Source organism: Odontesthes bonariensis, chromosome 14 (genome assembly GCF_027942865.1).
Source record: "Odontesthes bonariensis isolate fOdoBon6 chromosome 14, fOdoBon6.hap1, whole genome shotgun sequence".
NCBI lineage: Eukaryota > Metazoa > Chordata > Actinopteri > Atheriniformes > Atherinopsidae > Odontesthes > Odontesthes bonariensis.
The window spans coordinates 36052221-36074118 of NC_134519.1; the positions used below are offsets into that span (position 1 = coordinate 36052221).

Consider the following 21898-nt stretch of genomic DNA (forward strand, 5'->3'; position numbering starts at 1 on the left):
CTGAAGCGAGCCAGCAAACGAGAGAACTAGCGAGAGACAGAGAGCCAGAGAGAGTGTGTTTTCCGCGGGTTCCGGGTTTTGACTCTCGGAGGCGGGGCTTACACTACTTTTTCAGCCAATGACATGCTTGAACTGTGTGCATGTCTGTGTAAGGTGATCTGTGCTATATGGGGATTTCTGGATTTAGACAAAGAAAACTCTTATTTCTCCATTACTCCCATCTCATAGAACATTTGTCTCAGTGATTGTGAAAACACCACATCTTGTTAAGATATGCAGATTAAAGATATAACATAGACTTGTAATATAAAGACATCAAAATAACACACATGATAAAGACAATTATGACTTTCAAAATTCAGATGAATATCTATGAAATCGTGACATATGAATAGTGAGCCATACAATGCTAATTTCTGTGTTAACAATGGGGACACTAAACAAATACCAAATAGATACCGAAGGGACATCGTTAAAAGTTAAATTGTTGCATATACATTGTCCATTTTACTGAGTCCTCTGGGATTTAAATGTTCAACTAATCAACACTGCAGACCACTAGGGGGCAATGTGGTTCCATCAGGCAGGTTGGGCATTTTCCACCAAAATCAGTTCTTTGTCAATATTTAAGCCAGAATCGTACAAATTGTCTCTATATGCGTCTTGTGATCAAGCTGGAAACCTGAAAGAAATTGTACACGGTTATCAAACACATTTAATATAGTTTTAAGATTCGACTAAAAGTGAGTCTTCTCAGTTCGTGTGTAGCCATCTGGTCGGTTTGCTGGTGAAAAGGGGTGTTAAAGTGTCAACTTTCGAGTTATGGTCTAGATAAGATAGTAAGTGTCCCACTTTTCCAAGAGTGAGTTCGACTCCCCAAAAGCTCTTAAGGGTGTTGTAAATTAGGCAGTTTCTGTCTCTTTTTCCTTTGTGGAAAGAAAATGAAGATCTGGTTTATATCCACATACGTAAACATCCCCCACAGGAATGTTGGTTTTGTCAAAGTTTGAAAAACTCTTAATCCACACGGCACTGTGACTGCTACAACGCCCAGAAGTCTTCTGACATTGGAAAAGGATTGCCTCCCACCAATGAACCCCGTTTGGTCGTCCGAGATGACTAAAGGCATAATAGGTCCCAAGCGACGAGCTAAAATTTTTGCAAGTATTTTCACATCTACTGGGAGGAGGGAAATTGGCCTATATGATGCACAGTTTAGAGGGTCCTTGTCTTTTTTATGGATGAGGGAAATGGAGGCTTGCATTAAAGTGGCTGGTAGAGAGCCATGGTTGTGTGAATAGTTGAACATCTCCAGAAGTAGAGGGGCCAGCTGGTTAGAAAATCGCTTATAAAACTCAACGGGGTACCCGTCAGGGCCCGGTGATTTGCCACTATTCATTGAGCTTATTGCTTCTTTTATCTCAGGGAGTGTCAAAGGAGCATCCAGCGTCTGATTGTCATCGGCTGAAACTCTTGGTAAGTCTAGTTTTTGAAAGAAGACGTCCATTTGGGTTTCATCGCCGGGGGATTCCGATTTGTACAATTTACGATAAAATGAATTGAATGAGGTATTAATTTTGATTGGGTCGGTCACTACTGTGCCTGATTCATCTCTAATTTGGATAATTTGGTTGGCTGCTTGTCTAGCTTTTAGCTGATGAGCGAGGAGGCGCCCAGCTTTGTCACCGTGCTCATATAGTGATCCATAGGAACGGAGAAGTAGTCGTTCAGCTTCTGCTGAAAGGAGCAAATCAAGTTCCGTCTTAAGTCTCAGTCTCTCTTTATACAAGTCCGAGGTATTTGTTACTGCTAGCGATCTGTCCAAGTCTGCGATTAATTTTTCTAGTTCTTCCTTACGCATTCTGCGTCGTTTATTAGCATAGGATGCGTATGAAATTATCTTGCCTCTGAGAAAAGCCTTCAGGGTATCCCATAATAATGACGGTGTGGTCTCTTTATTTTTGTTGTTGTCGCAAAAGACTGCGATTGAGTCAGAAATATAATTATAAAAATTTTCTTCTTTAAGTAAAAGAGGGTCGAGGCGCCAAAACCTAAAATGTTTGGGTTTTAGGTCAAAACGAAGATCTAGTACTACAGCTGAGTGATCTGAAACTGTTATCAGTGCCGTAACCAGCATTGAGGACACACAGGTCATGACCTCGGTATTTTCCCCGGTTTTTTTATTTATTTTTTTATTTATTTTTTTTATTCAGAGAAATGTCAAATTAATATAAGATGAAAATCGTTCTGACTTTGATTGGTGGAAAGATCAGCATGCATTCTCATTTGTTTTTCTGAAAATAAAGTCCACATAATCCCTTTATCATCACGTTATATTTTAAAACTGAGCGGAAAAACGCCACCCGACTTTTTTTTTTTTTTTTTTTTTACGCCACCCGACATTGGAAACATGTTTATCATATTACGCGCTTTGACGCGAAAGTCAGCTAGGAAATGGAAGCAAGATGAAGAAATCTACTAAACAAACTAAACTCAGCTTTGGAAAGCCAACTGGGCAGGGGAAAAGAAAGAGAGAAGGAGGTGAGTTCATTTCGCCAATCGCCAGTGAGAATGAGTGACTGTTCATAATGTTCATATGCGTTCAAAGCGCGGCTAGGAATAGGAGGATGCTAGATCATTGTCCTCAGCATTTCAAGCAACAGTCACAAAGCCCCTTGGTTAGGATTTTGTTTTCCAGTCGGCACAAACACACTGCACACAAATCTCTCTCTCAATTCGATTTTCCAAAAAAAAAAGTAGCGACCTGTAATGAAATTATTGGGAATCGTGACACGGCTTGGGCTGTTAAGCTAACTTTTTTTTTTTAATCAGGGCTTGACAGTTTTGTGCCAACTGTGGCTAGTGGTCATTCAGCCTCACTAGCTACAGTTTTGTTCAGTGCTATATGGCTTCCTACATGTAAATAAAGCAGACTAATAGAAACTGGGTCAGAAACTTATATTTTTCATTTTACTTAAAACAATTGATGATGCACACGGGGCAAAATAACAGAATGAAATACCCCGTGTACTCTCTCATATGACACAATCTTGAGGTTAGTTGTGCTGCTCATGGTGCATTATGAAGCCAAGTTTTACCAGCATTTAGCTAGTTGTCAGGCCCAGCATGATACCTCTGTCTTCTCTGTGTTGAGTGAATGGATTGAATTGAGACTATACATCTAAAATACAGCCAACATCTTGTGGTCTGTTTGGCACATTCTACGATGTTAATTTAGTGGGTGGATTCAACCAGTTACTTAGGTAAAATGATTGCATTTTCCCTAATGAACCATTTGGATTTTATTGCAAATGGTGTCTAAAATTTTGCACATCGGTTAGACCAATAACCCAACTCATTCATTTGACCTTTTAGTGGGTCATGCACATGCATGGTGATGATGGTGACAATAGTAATAATAATAATAATGTAATATTAATAATAACAATAATATTAATGGTGATGCTGATATTTTAAAACAGATGACACAGGAGAGGATGAGAATGAGGGAGTTGAAGAGAGAGAGTCAGTAGAGGAAGAAAGGGGAAGAACTGAGTCTCACTCACTCACTCAAATACTCTACTTTTGTGATCACATTGTTATAATAAACTTGTTCACCTACATATTCACCTCCTCGATGGTCTTGTGATTTACCTCTGTTTATTCACATTTCCAAACTGTATTTTAAAAAGTCACCATATTAGGATGTTTTTTTTGTCAAATAAGATCTATCGCAATATTTGACCTCGGTATTTGAAAAATCCTGGTTACGGCCCTGACTGTTATGGGTAAATATTGTACAGAAGTAAGTGAGGAGATAAGATTTTTATCCACTAGGAAGTAGTCAATGCGGGAAAAAGAGCGGTGGGCGTGTGAGAAAAAGGAATATTGACGAGTAGATGGGTACATGAATCTCCAGGGGTCAATGTAGCCAAACTGGTCCATGAAGGTGGACAAAGTTTGTGACATCTTTGAGGGCGGAATAATTCGGGAGCTCGATCTGTCGAGAACTGGGTCAATGACACAATTCAAATCCCCACCGAGAATCAAAGTATGGGTGTCCAGATTGGGAATAAGGGATATTACTGAATTGAAGAAGCTCTGGTCATCCCAATTAGGGGCATAGATCGATGCTAAGACTACATGCTTCTGGTATAATATACCAGAGACAATTGTATAACGTCCTTCCGGGTCTGTGATAATTTTACTGGGAAAATTGGCATATTGAACGTTTTTCTTAATTAATATGGCTGTACCTCTTGTTTTACAATTAAATTGAGAGTGGAAGATTTGTCCTATCCATGGTCGGCTCAACTTCCCATGATCTGACTTTAGAAGGTGTGTCTCCTGAAGAAGTATCACGTCGGCATTCAGATTTTTGATATGAGTCATAATCTTTGTTCGTTTTAATGCGGCATTCAAGCCCCCCGTGTTTAAAGAAGTGAACCTTACCATTTGCCCACCGGTGGTCCCTCCATCTAATGAGCCAGCCATGTTACAGCGGATGGTAGAAAGTTTATCAGGTCGATTCTAAGACGCAGGCAGCAGAAGAAGAGTGAAATCATAACAAAAGGTATCAAAAACTTAACAAACCATAAGAAACAGACAAAAAAGGTCTCTTTACCAACCCATTCCCTAACCCCCCCGCCCCATCTATTAGGAGGCCTAGACTCCTGCCCTTGTCCTCTTTCATAACCCTCCCAGCCCCTAGAAATGTCATCTGAACTAATTTGCTCATACTTCCCTTTCTGAAGCATCTTACCTCAAGAAGTCATCTCAGAGCCCATAACTCAACAAGTGTCATAATGTTTTACATAACCCTTTGAACCTTTAACCAGATACGTCATGTACCCTTCCAAAGTGAAGTGAAGTATATAAAAATAAAATATTCTGTGGAATATGTGGAATATTACAAAGTTAACTATTAACCCAAGTAAAGTATTAAATATATTTGTTTACCATTACTGTATTAAGTGAACTTTCAGAACAGAACAAAGCAAACCAAGTCTACGCTTGGTTATGCTCGACATTATCAGCTCTGTAAAAGATAAAAAATAAGTAAAGAAAGAAAATAAAAGTTGCAGCTTTAAGGAGAAAAAAAAAGGATTAAACAAAATACCCTTATACATTTAGTTGTTCTGTAAAACGGAAAAATTATAATTTGCAAATATGTGCAAAAACAGCAAGAAAATAAAATGTTGGAGTAAACTCAGTTTGCTGCAGAAAAGTGTCTTTGGTGCCCAAGGCAGAGGCACAGCTTGCGCGACCGCTACTGACCAGAGCAGTGAGCAGTCACCAGTAGTCCAAAACAAAAAGTTTTCAGTCCCAAGTTGTTATATTATAATAGTTAGGATTAATAAAGGGTCATACATATTTAACCTGTTGTGCATTTGTGGTCAAAAGTATGCCTAATGGCGACCTTACATCTTACCGGAGCTGCCTTGGTGTAGTGTATGCCTAGCCTAGCTACTTAAGCTAGTCAGACCTCGAGTTCTGTTTGTAGCTTGAAGCGAATGCCACGGCCTCTTCTGGGGAGGAAAGCCTCTTCTTTGTCCCGCCGTCGAGTGTTACCTGAAGGCGAGCCGGGAAGAGTAGTGCGGGCCTGAGAGAGAGGTGGTACAGTTCTGCCATCACCGACCGGTATTTTGCACGTTCTTCAACCACCTCCGGAGCGTAGTCTTCGAAGATCTGGACGGGGTCTCCCTGATATTGTAGCTTTCCTCTCCTTTTGCGGGCCTCTCGTATGATTAGGTCTTTAATCTGGTAACGATGCAGACGGATAATCACCGGTCGCGGCTTCGATCCCGGCTGTGGTTTGGCTGTTAGCGCCCTGTGCGCCCGGTCAAGTTCGGGAGGGGATTCTAAGATCTCCTCCCCGAGTAGTTTAACTAACAGCCTCGAGAAAAACATGGTGGGTGCGGCTCCGGCTTTCCAGGTCCAACGTCTTCTGCTATCAGCCAAAGTTACCAACCTCGCCTCCAGAGTACGAATACGCTGATCATATGACTCGGCACTGGTTTCCAGTGAGATGATACGTTGTCCATGGTCTGACACCGTGGTCTGCATCCTTTCCAGCCTTGATTCCAGGGCAGCGAAGGAGTTTTTAAGATCCGTCGCTATGCTGGCTCTGTGTTTTTCCAGCAAGCCTTCGATGCTAGTTAAGCATGTGTTAGCGCAGGCACTCGGAGTTTCATTCTCGCTCTTCTTTGACTGTTTCGTTGCTTTTGACATTGTTCCTGATGACTTAGTTATACTGAGTTTTGTAAAGTACTTGGGTCGTTGAGGGTATTAGAAAGATACGGGTTTTTGCAAAGTTGAGTTACGGGAGACGGAGACAACGTCGCTCTCACATGCTCACCAAACCGGAAGTGTACCAGAACATCTTTGAGTACAACGAAAGTCCTTCTTTATAGTCTCTCTGAATTCTTCCCACACCCGAGTCTCAACAACCACCAATGTTGCAGCCCTTTTCGCCACTCGGTACCTGTCAGCTGCTTCAGTTGACCCGTGGGACAACCAAGCCCGAAAGGCCTCCTTGTTCAGCTTGACAGCTACCCTCACTGCTGGCTTCCATCAGCAGGTTCCTCCGGTTACCGACACGACTTGAACCGACAATCTTAGGGACAATCGAGATCCTGAACATGGTCCATTCAGATTCCATGTCCCTAACCTTCCCCAGTATATGACAAGAAAATATCTCAAAGGTGCAAACAGGGGCCTCCAGCAGACGTTCCCAGTTCACCCTCACTCTTCGTTTGGGCTTACCAGGTCTATCTCGTAGTCTTCCCCTCCAACGAATCCAACTCACCACCATGTGGTGATCAGTTCACAGATCTGCCCCTCTCTTCACCTGAGTGTCCAAGACATACGACCACAGGTCTGATGACACGACTTCAAAGTCGATCATTGACCTTTGACCTAAGGTGGCCTGGTACCAGGTACACTTATGAACCACCTGATGCCCCAACATGGTGCTATTCATGGAAAATCCATGACTAGCACCGAAGTCCAAAAACAAGCCACCATTGGGATTCAGATCAGGGAAGCCGTTCCTCCCAATCAAACCTCTCCAGGTCACTCCAGCATTGCCAACATTGTCATTAAAGTCCCCCAGAAGAACAATGGAATCCCTAGGACACACCATCCAGGATGCTATCCAGAGACTCCAAGAAGGCCAGGTAATTTGAGCTGCTATTTGGTGCATACGCACAAACAACTGTCAGGTTTGGGGTGGGTAGGCAGGACGCGGATGCGGACTCGAGAGAAGTAGAAAGCAAACTTGGTTTTATTTTTTAACTTAAAGATGATAGAGAATGGTTGAATGGGGCATTAATCCTTGTTCTGTGATGTGATATGTAGCCCAAAAAAAATTGGTTGGGTCTGTAATGGCTCAGAACCAGGGCTGGACTGGCATCTGAAAAGGGCCCGGGCACTTTTTGATCACTGAGGGCCCAGCGCGCATATATGTATATTTATATATACACACACTTCTGTCTAATTATCATTAATCCTCCATTTAATCCTTGTAAGGTGTTCATGTTTTTGTTACATAGAAGATATTCTGGCCCAGTGGACCTGGGACTAAAGGAGGGGAAAAAAGCTGCTGTGCACCCTCATGTTCCCTTCATCCTGCTTGTGAAGTTCTGAGTATCTTTGTTTTTGAGGATAACTAACTTTATTTTCCAGATGATGAGCCCTGGCCAGTGAATCTCATTGTGAAAAAAGTATTCATACCATTTTCCTTCAGCAAAACCTGAAAATGGGTCCCACAGACCCAAGCCAGGGATAAGCAAAGCAATATTTCACCAGCACACACAACACTGTATAGAAAAGGAGCACCAGCACCACACACACACTGTTGTATGTTCTAAGTCTTACTGAATCAAATTAAATATGTAGTAATAATTTCCTGGGTTCAAATATTTTATTTATTGCTCAAAATTGCTCCAGTCCACAGATACTGTCAGTGAGCTTACTGAATGGAATGTTAACCCCCGCCCCCCAGGCATAAACTGTAATGCAGCTTGAGACTGATCAAAAGAGCCTAAGATAGTGCTTATGTCTGTGTGTTTTTTTTTTCTCGGACACGTCATTTTTTTCACTACAGCAAAACCAAAAAATTATACCAAATGGGTATTTTTGTGACTGATTTGATGAAGTCAGGATGACAACTTGGTCTCGGTTTCAAACTTTCAGGCAATGGGAAACTAAACGCTGAAGCGCCCAATAGCTACACTGCATTGGCCAGTGGGTGTGTGCTGGGTCACGTCTCCTATCTCCGTCTCCTCCTCCTCTGGTTCCCCAGCTGGAACAACCATCTCCTCCGCCTCCTCCTGTTCATTCTCCACCACCTGTGCGCTCGTTGATGATGTACCGCCCCACTGCTGCCCCAACCTGAGGTCGAGCAGCCAGGTTCCGCATCTCCCACGGCCCCACTAACCGAACCTGAGCTCGAGCTTGTGCTTTTAAAAAACATATCGGTGATTTTAGCGCATTTTACTGCGTCGTCTCTTGGTTTTTGTTTTCTCTTTTCTTTACGTTTGTCATGGTCACTCTTTTGTTTCTCCATTTCGCGTCCTCTTTCCACCAGAGCTTTAGCCGAATATAGCCAAGTGAAGTCAGCTCAACTTGGGGTTATAATGATGATGATGACTTGGGTCAAGTGGGCCTGTAGGGAGGGGCGGGCCTTTGACAACGTTAGGCATTCTCATTGGACTAGCGCTCTGTGCGTCAGGAGAAACATCCAATGGGCCCCGACGTGTCATTTTTTTCCCGTCGCAGTCAATAAAAAATATAATATATATATGTATATCTTATTTAGCCCTCGGAGGGCCCAGAGGGCCCAAATCGCGGGAGGGCCGTTCGGGATATGCCCGAACGGCCAGATAGCCAGTCCAGCCCTGCTCAGAACCTCCCTAAAAGGCTCTCTGAAACAGCTGTTACTATGCTGGGTTTAGAATGCGTCTTTTTCCCTTATTGGCGTCGTTTCAGAGCTTATCTGGCAACCTCATTATGAAATGCAGGTAGGTGTTGGCGCTATTCGGTTGCCGTTGCTTGATTTGCTGCCCTTGCTCTCACTGAAAACAGAGCTATAGAGTAATACACTGACTGAAAAGAAAGCTCATCAGAATCAGAATTCGTTTTATTGCCATTGTTAGTGAACAGTGTTCACTAACTAGGAATTTGCTGCGGTGTAAGGTGCAAACATGTAACATAGGATATAATAATAAAAAATAAAGAATAAAAATATTTGAATAAAATGTACAAGGTGTGTACAACAATACACAGTATCCAATATACAGAGCAACAACAGTGCAGCTTCATTAGTGCAATTTTAATGATGGTAAAGTGACTGGGGCAGGTTATGAGGTGATTATGAAGTGTTCATAAGTCCAACTGCAAGGGGGAAAAAACTGTTTTTGTGACGGGAGGTTCTGGTCCGAATGGACCGAAGCCTCCTGCCCGATGGGGAGTGGTGCAAATAGAGAAGGGTCAGCTGTGATCCGACCTGCTCGCCCCATAGTCCTGGAGACGTGCAGGTCATGGATAGATGGGAGGCTGCTCTGCAGCCGATCACCTTCTCAGCGGAGCGCACAGCTCGCTGCAGTCTGTGTCTGTCCCTGTTAGAACTGACCCTCTGAGCAAAATTCCGACTGAAGCCTGCTCGGAATCGTGCAAGCTTTGTGAAACTGTACTCCGTGAAATGCGCAGCGCAAAGGAAAAGTCGGCGGTTGTATGTACTGGGGATGCTGTTAAAAATAAATAAAAGCCATTGATCGCGAACATTGCTTTCCGGGGGAAGTATATGTAACGATCGTAGTCCGCTTTCACAGCCTTGGAAGGCTCACCAGTTCCTGTTTCTCGCCGAAGGGGCGTGTCTGAAACGGGGTGGCTGTGGATTTGGGTGTGGGGGGGCGATTGCTGAAAAAGTGACATCACTTTTTCACAAACACAGATTGGGGGATATTCTGGGGGATATTCAAAAAAGGGGAGTACTTGAAACAGAGGTTCTGACACTTGCTGGCACTTCGTGTGTACTCCCCACAGCGGGGAGACTCAGAACTAACACCAAAAACGGGAAAAAGATGATTTTGATTCTCTATCCCCTTTAAGGCAAAACAAATGGTGCGGCTGAGCCGGATAACAAAAAACTTAAACTGTGGAACAAGAAGATGAACACGACAAAAGAAAAAAAAAAGACTTGGCATAACGTGACAAACACTTAGCTTTGACGTGGGGTCGTGGCATGAGGGGTGACTGGGTGCAGCAGGTGACAATAACAAACAGGTGAGGGGAATGAATTAATGATCAGGCCTGGGAAGTGAGGGGAAAAACAATGGCAAGACAAAAAAGAACTCAAAAACCAAGACATGAAACCTAAAACATGATACAACATAAAACTAAAAACATGGGGAAAATCCCATGGGCGTGACAACAACAGTCAGAACCTTTCCTCCTGTGACTTGCAGCCGCAGTGAGGTGACCCCCTCGCTCACCAGGGAGAACTCCCAGAGATGGTACCAAGTCACACATGTGCAAGTCTCAAGTAAGTCTCAAGTCTTAGCTTTCAAGTCTCAAGTAAGTCCCAAGTACTTTTTTCTTGGGCAAGTCAAGTCCAAGTCAAGTCACCTTATTATTGCAATTTTACCCGCAGAATCTGATCTTAATAAAGTGAAAAGACAAGATATAAGTAACTTTCAGTAAACATCATTGTCCAATGTGTCCAATCTGTTTAAAAATATGACAATAATTTGGATTTGCATTGTAATTACTGGTCATCAGTAAAATACATAATGGAATCAAACAAAACAGAAATGACTTCATAAAATTATTTATTGATGGCTTTCAATCTAAACAGGGTCACTTCTGCCACTAGTTTAGTATTTTATTTGCCTAACAAGAAAAAAGGCAAACATAAAAATCATCTGAAAGAAAAAACATACAACAGTATAGAGCATCAGAAACATCTGTATGTTTGATCTGTATCATCTCGAGACACCAGAGCTCTAAACACACAACAAAAAACAGATTATTAGCTTATTGTTCTTAGAAAAATGTCATGTCTGTGGGTTTTTGCCACGTTTTTAGTGTCTGTTTAAGTTCTTAGTTTTACCATGTTTTAGTTGTTCATGTCTTAGTTTTGTTAAGTTTTAGCATTAGGTCTTGTTTTTAGTTTTTGCCATGCTAAGCCACCTCAGTCTTTCTCCTGCCCTGCCATCAGCTTCACTTCCCTCACCTGTGTTTTCCCCATCAGCTGCACTCACCAATCACCCTCCACAGTATTTAGTTCCCAGGTTTCCCCATGCACGGGGTCAGATCCTTGCACATTCACGCCACGTCTTCATGCCGAACCAAGCTAAGTGTTTTCATCTGACCAAAATGGACGCGGCGGACTTGGAGGCGTTCTGGGAGCTGGCCGGTAAACTCTGGAGCTGCTCGGCACGGGACAGCAGCTCTTGGTCAAGGTGTCTACTGAACTCCTGGATTTTTTTTTTTTTTGAGAAAGCAGGTTCTCGAGACTTGGGCTGTGAACACATTAAACATCTGGGATGAGGCGAGGAGTGTACAGCGTGCTGCGGTGCTGGACATTTTCGGCATGGAGCCGGAAAAAGTAGCCGCGCTGTACACTTCCGTCTTTTGTTGTCAATGTTGTAATTATGAAAGCCGAAGACGATGACTCTCGGTCCCCCTCCTGCTGACATGTTGATACATATCTGATATGAGAGGGCGGGTCTCTCCAATAAACACATAAGGTATGAGAGGGCATGACTGATTGACAGGGTAGCGATCCAATCATGACGCCATTCTCAGCCTGCGCTCCTACCGGGTAATCGATGTTGTTTTTTAAATTCATTTATTAATTTTATATTCAAACTGAAAACATGAACAGAATAACACTCAAATAATTCAAGTCATCGTGTCTCAAGTCAAGTCAAGTCCCGAGTCTTTAACTTTCAAGTCCGAGTCAAGTCTCAAGGCTTTTATTTTTTGTCAAGTCAAGTCACAAGTCATCAAAACAGAGACTCGAGTCCCCATCTCTGAGAACTCCAACATGGAGGTGCTCAGCTGGGGGCTTGTGAGTATCCCACGCCTGCTGATGCCTCTTTCCATGGGCAACTCCAGAATATGAGAGAGTCCAGCCCCTCTCCAGGAGTTTGGTTACAGAGCCAACGCTGTGTGTGGAGGTGAGCGCAACTGTATCTAGTTGGTACGTCAGAGCCCTCACCAGCTCTCAGGATCATGGGGATACTCAAACCCCTCTACCACGTTAAGGTGGCAGTTCTACGGAGGGGAAGATGTAGGTCTCCAAGTACAACTGTTTAATGAGGTTAACATGTACAAAATGTTTAAAGATAGTAATTAACGGTACACCTGCATTTCCAGTTATGCTGTGTACATCTCCAACTTGGAGCCTATCCCAGGGGTCGTGTTTTTGGTATGACTGGAGAAATTGTTTAATTCTTTTTTTGTTTACTGCATTGAGTACCATACTAGATGCCTAGGTTTTGATGACAGGTAACGTACATAAAAAGACCAAATAATATAAACTCGAGTCAGCGACTGCCAGCAAGCCCCTTAACCAACATAAAAAAAAAAATTCAATTCAATTCATTTTTATTTATATAGCGCCAAATACAACAAATGTCATCTCAAGGCACTTAGATAATAAAGTCCAATTCAAGCCAATTGGAATTCAATTAATTGTAATCATAATTATTTATAAAATAATCCAATTCGTTCATATAGAGCCAATTCAAAAACAATTTCCTAGCTAAGGAAACCAACAGATTGCACTGAAACTTTGTTTTCGGTCCAATCTCCCGTCCAGCTACCCTCACTGCTGGCTTCCATCAGCAGGTTCCTCCAGTTACTGACACGATTTGAACCGACAATCTTAGGTGCAATCGAGATCCTGAACATGGTCCATTTTACAATGAAAAGTTTTTAATCTTTGTCCCACTCCCACCTTTAGATGAACTAACCCTTCACTCACGTCCTGTTGAAGCCTTGATGGGAGTGATTGTGAGTAGTTATTCCCTTGGCCCAACCACACTCTTCTTTGTCAACCCCCAAATTCAGTCTGGTCTCAGGAGAGGTGTTACGATATGGGTCAGAGAAGTGCAATTGATAAAAGAGGCCATAATATGTCTCCTTTAAGCCTTGATATCCTACTTTTGACACTTTATAATCGTCTGTTTGAGGTGAAGCGAAACAGCTCATGGGCTTTCTTCATAATAAGGAACGCCTGGCCTCTGCATCCATTTCTAGCATTTTTTGGGGTATAGCCTCTTTTACTGAACCCTACAATCATCTCCTTTGTTTTTGCCACATTGATGTCGAGGTTCTTTGCTGTGTAGCAGCACTAGAGTTTCTCTACCTCCTCTCTGTACTCTGAGTCATCATAGTAGGAGATTAAATCCACCTCAACCATGTCATCTGCAAACATCCCAATATGGTTGCTTTGGAGCAAGCATTCTCAGGTTAGTAGTTTGCATACAAGATAACTGTTGAGCTATTTTCACATATCAAGTGAGAAAGTACAGAAATGGCAATGGGTTCAGGTGGAAGTTGATCAGCTGTTGATGCGCTTCCTGATGTATCTGTAGTAAGACAGCCCTCACAGATTGTCACCAAAGCTCAGTCAGCAACACTGAACACTGGAGAGTCCGGGCCCAGGGTTGCCGTGTGTGCTGTCCTCCCTCCACTACATATCTACAGAGCTGCACTGGTGAGTATGAACTATGGATCCACAAAAATGAATGATGAATTTTTTGAACAGCTATTACTAAGAGCTTTACTTTACTTTTTACTTTAAACTTAAAATAATACTCACTGCATGGAAAGACAGCTCAATGTCAAGACCGAGGTCTCAGAAAATACACAAATAACACTAGTTTTTCATTCTTTTAAATATTTTATGGAATATAAGGATGTAAAGCGAGATTTATTCTGATACAAACAAGAATAAGTAGAAACTGTTTTTTTTTTTATTGAAACGGATGATAAAACGTTTTGTTGATAGAAAGATGAAAAATTGTTCTTTTGATTTTTTGTTTTCTGTAAGTCATGGCGAAATGCTGCAGCAACATTCCAGTTAAAGCTTGGGTATAATGTTAAATCACATGAATGTAAAAGGACATTTCGACCAATGCAAATCAGGGCTGATATCTTAGGAAATATTCAGCTGAAGAATAGAAGATAAAAACTCGGATATTTCACAGGCTAAATAATTTATATAAAAAAATCTAAACTGTAAGTCTGTTTATTTGATAATGAATCATTTCTGGAAACAAGTATTACACAACAGTTAACTGAGTCAGGACCTGACTGCAACAGTCGGCAGTTTCTGTTCTCTCTTTTGAGAGACACAAGGATCAACACAATGTGACAGAATTTCCAAGAATAACTGTTAACTGTCAGCTATTTCGTAACTACTCTTAACTGGACTTTTATGACTGAAAAAAGTTAGGAGCATCATTACACTGCCATAGGCAACAAGGCGGTCATAGGACAGTTTGGCCTAATACGACAGTATGCTGCACAACATAGCCTACCAATCCATCATTTTATACTTTTGATGTCTTTATAGAATATTAAGACCAGTAAAATTATTGGCCAAAGATCATACAGCTGTAACTGATATAGTTACTTTGGAGTAGTGAAACCATTTTCCAGGTGCCGTTCCCCACCACCATCATGCCCCGAAACCACTTCACGGCTATTTATCTAATCTTCACATGAGTGAAATGTGAGGACTGCGATATGTGCTTGAGTCTGTTGATACCACCAAGACCTCTAAATGTGAAGGGACTGTGTCCGCAGCCAGAAAGGACAGAGTTGGAAAACACGCCTGTACATAGTTTCCATTTTTGACACATTCAGAGACAAAGATTTAAAAACTTTTCATTGTAAATATATTCTATACCTTAAACATGCAAAATATTTTGTTCATGTATAACTGCAGTGTTTTTTCTCACTAAAATTCTAAAATCAAATTCAGTGTTTCATTTTTTCTTCATTTTAAACTGTTAACACACTAGCTGCCAGGCAAAAGCACTTACTCACAGGACACGTTCTGTCTCTTTTATGGTTACAATAAGCAAAAAAGTCCAGGCTTAGGTGTTAAAGGGTTAACTTTAAAGGACAAGACCGTTTTTTTGACATTGGGCCCTTGATTTCACATTATAACATGATGTTCTACTCACCCCTGCTTGTTGTTGGTAATTTGGAGCTGTTCCGAAGATATTCGAGAGGCGTCTGGCTGCTCTCTTGAGATATTCGGCCATGAAACGGTTTCCTATGGGCAAGCTTATACAGGCACAAACTACGCTGTTTATAATTTATTAATTACTGTACACTAGCACTGATAACGTGGAGGTGCGTCGCTTACTTAAAAAAATCCGGGTTACTGAATTGAATTTTTGTCGTAAAGTCTGTGTGTGTTTGTCTGTGGGCTGTCTGTGGCAGTAGCACGACGATGACGTCAGTAACACCCACTTTACGACAAAAATTCAAAATTACAGTAACCCGGATTTTTTTAAGTAAGCGACGCACCTCCACGTTATCAGTGCTAGTGTACAGTAATTAATAAATTATAAACAGCGTAGTTTGTGCCTGTATAAGCTTGCCCATAGGAAACCGTTTCATGGCCGAATATCTCAAGAGAGCAGCCAGACGCCTCTCGAATATCTTCGGAACAGCTCCAAATTACCAACAACAAGCAGGGGTGAGTAGAACATCATGTTATAATGTGAAATCAAGGGCCCAATGTCAAAAAAACGGTCTTGTCCTTTAAAGGAAAAATATATGCCCCCCCGGCAGATTTAATCTAGTCGTGTTGTAAATTTTGACTTCTTTGTGTTGCCTGCTTTAAACTTTGTATGGTGGTGGACAGTTATGAAGCTATTCTTCCTTTTCCAGTATCACCAGTTCCACAGTGTGTGCCTGTATTATGAAGTAAGGTTAAATAGTTCAAGTAAATGACTATCATTTACTATATCATTGCTGTCACAGATATAGTAGTGTGACTTGTTTTGAATGAAAGGATAGGTAGATTCGTTAATTTTACAGTTCTAATTTGGAGTTTGCTCTTCAAAGAAAACTTTGTTTTGTAAGGGACTACATAATCCATGCTCTTTAGAGGTCAATGTTTTCAGTTGTGTTTGTGTGTATTCATAAAGTTTAAATTCCCTCTTGCATTGCTATCTGCATGCATGGCTAGTATTGTTCAGTCAATTGCGTCAGGGTGCCAAAGTACAATCCGTTTTTCTGTCAAAACCAAAAAACGGAAATAGCTGTCCTTTTTTCATTTTTCGTTTTTCGTTTTAAAGCAAAAACGGAAAAACGAATTTTGCTGTCTTCATAAAAAAACGAAAAACCAAAAAACCAAAATCAAATAACGGCCCAAATTTGGTTTTTGGAAATTCCTTTTTTCCTTTTTCTTTTATTACATACTAACATGACGGCGGCCAGACCGGAAGCGGAAGTGACCTGTAACAACGTCAAAATAAAAGTAGCGTGCTAATTTAATATCAAACATATTTACCACTTTTTATACACCCATTATAGGTAGTAGGCTGCATTTATTTTAGTTAAGTGAAACTACTGGTTGTTTAACTGAGTGTGTGTTACATTTCCTGCCGAAATGAAGAGCGATCTATTGAGTCACCAGCAGGGGTCCCCATCACGCACAGTCTATACTGACACAGCCTCAAATAACAAGAATAGTTTTAATAATAATAATCATTTGAAAAGGAGAACTTGTGAAGTTCTAATAACTTCAGTGCAGTTGATGTTTAGCCACAAAGTGACACAGTTTTTACATGAAGAATCAGTTGAAGTACATTGAAGGAAGTAGGCAACTGTACACTACAAACAAATGCTTTTGCTCTTTTCTCATGGCAGTTACAGTCATTCTTGTGTAAGTGTCAGCAGTCAAGCTTCAGCCATATTCCAGGGATTTATTATGTTTGGTCTTACTGCCTTGAATGATTTGATATATGAATACGTTGAGAAATGGATCTATAGTATGGAAATTGTTTCATAACAGGCAGGCTGGAATGCAAAGCAAATTTACCTGTCTCAAATGCACATTCATGGAAGTCTTGTGTTGTTATCCCAGGACAAAACACAAACAATATAGTAGTTAAATAATGTAATAAAGTTAAATGTAATAATATACATATATACATATATAATATCTTTAAAAGCACGGTAATGAGTCATTCAGAGAGTTATTAAATGTTGTTGTTATTTAATTACACAGAAAGCACATGGCACATTGCCCTCACATTGCTGTAAGTACAGCAATGTGAGGGTTTCATACATGGTGGTTGGATCACTCTTGATGAGAGGTGTCCTTAGTGTGTAAGTAGAGCATACTTTCCTCTGCTGGTGACTCAATAGATCACTCTTTATTTCGGCAGGGAATGTAACACACTCAGCTAAAAGAATGTTTTTATCGGCTCTCACGTTCTCCCAAACAACCAGCTGTTGTAGTTTCACTTCACTGAAATAAATGCAGTTTGATTTATTGTGTGAGAATGTTCAGCTAAAGTCTTGTATGGCTTGAGAATAGGGCGAGTTGAGTTTGAGCAACTGGTTTTAACTAAGAACTGTCTGACTAACGTGGATTTTAATGTGTCTTCTGCCACAGGAAAAACATGAACCATGGATGATGATAGTCAATACCTGCTCTTCCTGGATCTGTTCAATGAAACCTATGACACAACTGACCCAAGCTACGTGGTCAGTCAAAATGTTAAGCTCTGTGCAAAGAACAGCGTCAATCAGTTTGGTGCTAAATTCATCCCAGTCTTCTACACTGTTAACTTCCTCTTGAGTTACCTTGGAAACGGGCTCGTCCTACTGGTCATCTACAAGTACGAAAAGCTCAACACCGTGACAAATGTCTTCCTCCAGAATTTAGTCTTCTCGAATATCCTCTTTGCCTCCAGTCTGCCTTTCTGGGCCACATACCATTTGTCTGAATGGATTTTTGGCATTGCACTCTGTAAGATGGTCAGTAGTGCTTATTTCATTGGTTTCTACAGCTCCATCCTCTTCCTCACACTCATGACATTTGACCGATACCTAGCAGTGGTGCATGCGGTGGCAGCGGCTAAGAGCAGAAAAAAAGTGTATGCCATCATTGCCTCTGTGATAGTTTGGGTCATCAGTGTTGCAGCAAGCGTGAAAGAGCTGGTGCTTCGAAACGTGTGGGTGCATCCGGTAAATGGACTTATGTGTGAGGAGTCAGGATTGCCACAGAGCACCATGGAGTACTGGCGTTTGGTCACTTACTATCAACAGTTCCTGCTGTTCTTCCTCCTCCCGCTGATCATGGTGCTGTACTGCTATATAAGCATCACTGTGCGCATCCTGTCCACCCGCATGAAGGAGAAGTGTCGTGCCATCAAGCTCATCTTTGTCATTATCGTAACCTTCTTTGCCTGCTGGACACCCTACAATTTTGTCATCCTCATTCGAGCCATTCAAATCTCCCGCTCCAGCTTGGATGAAGAGTCCTGTTCTGACTCGGATAAATTAGACTTTGCGCTGTATGTGACCCGGAACATTGCTTACTTGTATTGCTGTATTAGTCCTGTGTTTTACACGTTTGTTGGAAAGAAGTTTCAGAGCCATTTCAAAAGGCTCATGGCTAAGAAGTTCCCCTGTCTGAAGAAACACATCAGCCTGAACAGCCAGAGCACCAGAACCAGTTCCCAGAGAACACCACACTCCGCTTATGATTACTAAACTCACACCTTCAAGTTTACTTCTTCATTCTTTTAGACATGCATTGAAATAAATAATTATTTTGCCCTTTAACCAATATTAATTTGTAGAACTAAAACCTAAATCCTAATCTTTAACTAAATTCTAACTGAAACAGGTTTCTATTCTGAGCCTCTAAATCAGGTCTTAACTGTCAAATGATCCCATGAGGTTCTCATGAACTGCTAAAAGGACCTTATTTCCCTCCCCCCTTCACTCACACCCACATTCACATGCTTTTCCAAAAGATCAGTGAGTTCTGAATATGGATTATATTGAAGAGTTAAGATTATCATCATTGAAAGCAGAAGCAATGTGACAACTCATGTTCATAAGCCAGTCCCAAGTCAATGGTGTTCTGCCCTTTATAGAACATCCCATCATGTTGGCCATGGCTTTGTTTGGCAAAGCATTAGTCCGCCTGCCTTTGATGGACTTCATACTTTTAGAAACAAGAAATTGGTCTTTTATGAAATAATGCCAAACTAGTCAGTCTACTCAGTTGTTATTATTTTTTTCCCAAAACATATCTACTGTGGATATGATAGCTATGTGTTTGTGATGTGGACAGCTTTGTTAAGGAGACATTTTAAAACACAGTAATAAATCTATTTTTCTCTTTACTGACAGAGCATCCGGAGTTGTTTCCTGCCAGCGACACTTTAGCTCAGTCAATCAAATTGGGCAAGTCTGGAGAAACAACGTACATACAACACTGTGGTGTTGCAATGAAATTTGAAAAAAATGTCAGTGATTGCCAAATACAAACATGAGGATATGACAAATGTTTCATGAATTGCGAAAGACAATGCCTCACCCTACAGCTTAAGCAATGAAAGCACTGTATGTGGCTGTTGATTTCAATAACAGTCATTTATGGTTAGACATATCAGAAATGACTATTTAAGAAAAACATAGTTGAATGAATGTGTTCGGGAACAACGCAGTTACCAAGAATGCTGAATTAGTCATTCATCATAAAAGGAGGTCTGCCCTTTAAATGGGGGGTCACATGTTCTTCCCATGTCTGATACTTCAGCTCCCTGCAGAATCCAGAAACATACATGTCAGGTTCATTAAATGTTAACTAAAATTGTCTTTAGGGGGGAGAGAAAGCACTTGTGGTTGTGTGTTGGCCCTACCAAACAACAGAGGGGATCTTACATGCAATATGCATAAGCACAAAAATATTTCAATATTCACTTGATGCAGAGCATACTCTGGTCAGGCACTCATGCCAACAATATATTCCTATATGCAATTACAATGTTTTTGCATATCCAAAGTCTCGATTATATCCATATCATACAAAGCATGGAGCATTAGCCTACCCGAGTTTCTCACTTTCCCAAAAGAAGGTTCTCTTTTTACTAGAGCATTCCTTTTCTGCACTTAACAACAATGTTGCCATAAATCAGGTTTGATCAAAGTCTTGTCATAGAAACATGCGACCTGATCTATGAAAACAAGCCCCAAACAGGTGATGAAGTTCTTCAAACAAACAAGACTAAAGTCGATCATAAATAGGTGGACTTTGCAAGTCTGGGACCTGAAGCATGAATTGTAAAAAACAGAGTATGCTGTGTAAACTCCGGTAGATCATAACAAAGTGAGTAATGTTGAGGCTTTAATATCACCTTTTATTGTACATATTTATGCATTGTGCTTATACAGAGTTGATACACTCCTTTTTGAAGGGAACAAGCATTAACCCCACGGTGTGAAGGGTTAAAACAGGAAAGAGACTGAGTTGAGTGTTGAGAGAAACTGCTACATGCTTACAGGGAGAGTCAAAACAGGTGGGATGAAGCCTAAAGTGGAAAAGTACCGAACACAGGGAGAAGACATCTGACTGGAGCAGAGATGGGCTACAAGGCTGATATCGGACCTAGGACCAATCAGGGAAAGCCAAGTCTAAACCACGGCTTCTCCCCAACTTTTGGACCAATGATATTTACATCATGTTTGTATGGCAGTATAAAAGTTTACTGATCAGATGGTCTGGCAGAGAGAGGTCCACAGCGCTGTGTAACTCGAACCATTGAATAAATTCTGAGCCAGACTTGGAGTTTGTGTATCTTCTCTCAGACAAACGAACACAGTAATGTGTATAATGTAAGTAAGACACATAGCCTCATTTGATGAATGGTTTCTCTGAAAATGACCTTAATCAGGTTAAGATAATAAGAAAATGGTGTTTACATGGCCTTATCTTATTCAATGTAAGGTCTTAATCAGGTCATCATCTGAATGCCGTGCACATAAACATAGCCAAGGTATCGTAAGGGGAGAGGAGACATTGGTGAAGCTTTGCTAAAGCCTATGACTGAAGTACAGGATGACATTTTTTAGGTGTGGCAGAAAAGCTGAGGGTCCAGGGAGGGTGTGAGGTTGAAGACTGAAGACGGGAGGACAATAGGAGCTGAACCTATTGAAAGACATGTTCACGTAATTGGCTCTGTCTAGACTTCCATCAGTTTGGCTGCTCAGTTTTTAGTGCAGGCTTAAAGTTTAATTTCTAAAGTGCCAAATCACTGCACGTGGTGTAGTGCTTAGGACTGTCGACACTGCATGTTCTCCCCGTGTATGTGTGGGATCTCTCCGGCTACTGTGGATTCCTCCCACTGTCCAAAACACTCTTAGGTTAATTGGCGTCTCTGTGTGGCCCTGTGATTGAGTGGCCACCTGTCCAGGGTGTACCCCGCCTCTCACCCAATGACCACTGGGATAGGCTCCAGCCCCCCTGCAACCCAACTGTTGGCTTAAGCAGGTATAGAAAATGGATGGACGGATGGGCCGAATCACAACAAATATCATCTCAAGGCTCTTCAAAGATACAGTCAAATTCAAGACAATTATATTTCAGAACTTCAGGACAGAGAAGTTCTAAGAACGGTCCACCTCGAATTTCGTTCTATGAACTGCCCTTCCCCAGGGGAACTGTTTCATTTTCATGAGTCAGGGACCTTGATAGGGACTGATGGGACGCAACCGTCTGCGACAGTGACGTGTTACTTTAGCGCCACACTCAACAATAAAACAAAACAAAACGTTAGGAGAGAAGTAAACTTCGTAGCTGTCTTCGTAGGCAAGGCAAGGCAATTTTATTTATAGAGCACAA

The 21898-nt window shown here is 41.4% G+C and overlaps 1 protein-coding gene across 1 annotated transcript; it reads left to right on the forward strand.

Annotated features, from left to right (window-relative positions):
• The first annotated feature begins 10016 nt into the window (after positions 1 to 10016).
• On the forward strand, positions 10017 to 20839 carry ccr12a (chemokine (C-C motif) receptor 12a). Its single transcript, XM_075484197.1, has 2 exons — positions 10017 to 13729; positions 17657 to 20839. The coding sequence occupies exon 2, from the start codon at positions 17671 to 17673 to the stop codon at positions 18757 to 18759; it is 1089 nt and encodes a 362-aa protein (XP_075340312.1). The 5' UTR covers positions 10017 to 13729; positions 17657 to 17670; the 3' UTR covers positions 18760 to 20839.
• The last annotated feature ends 1059 nt before the right edge of the window (positions 20840 to 21898 follow it).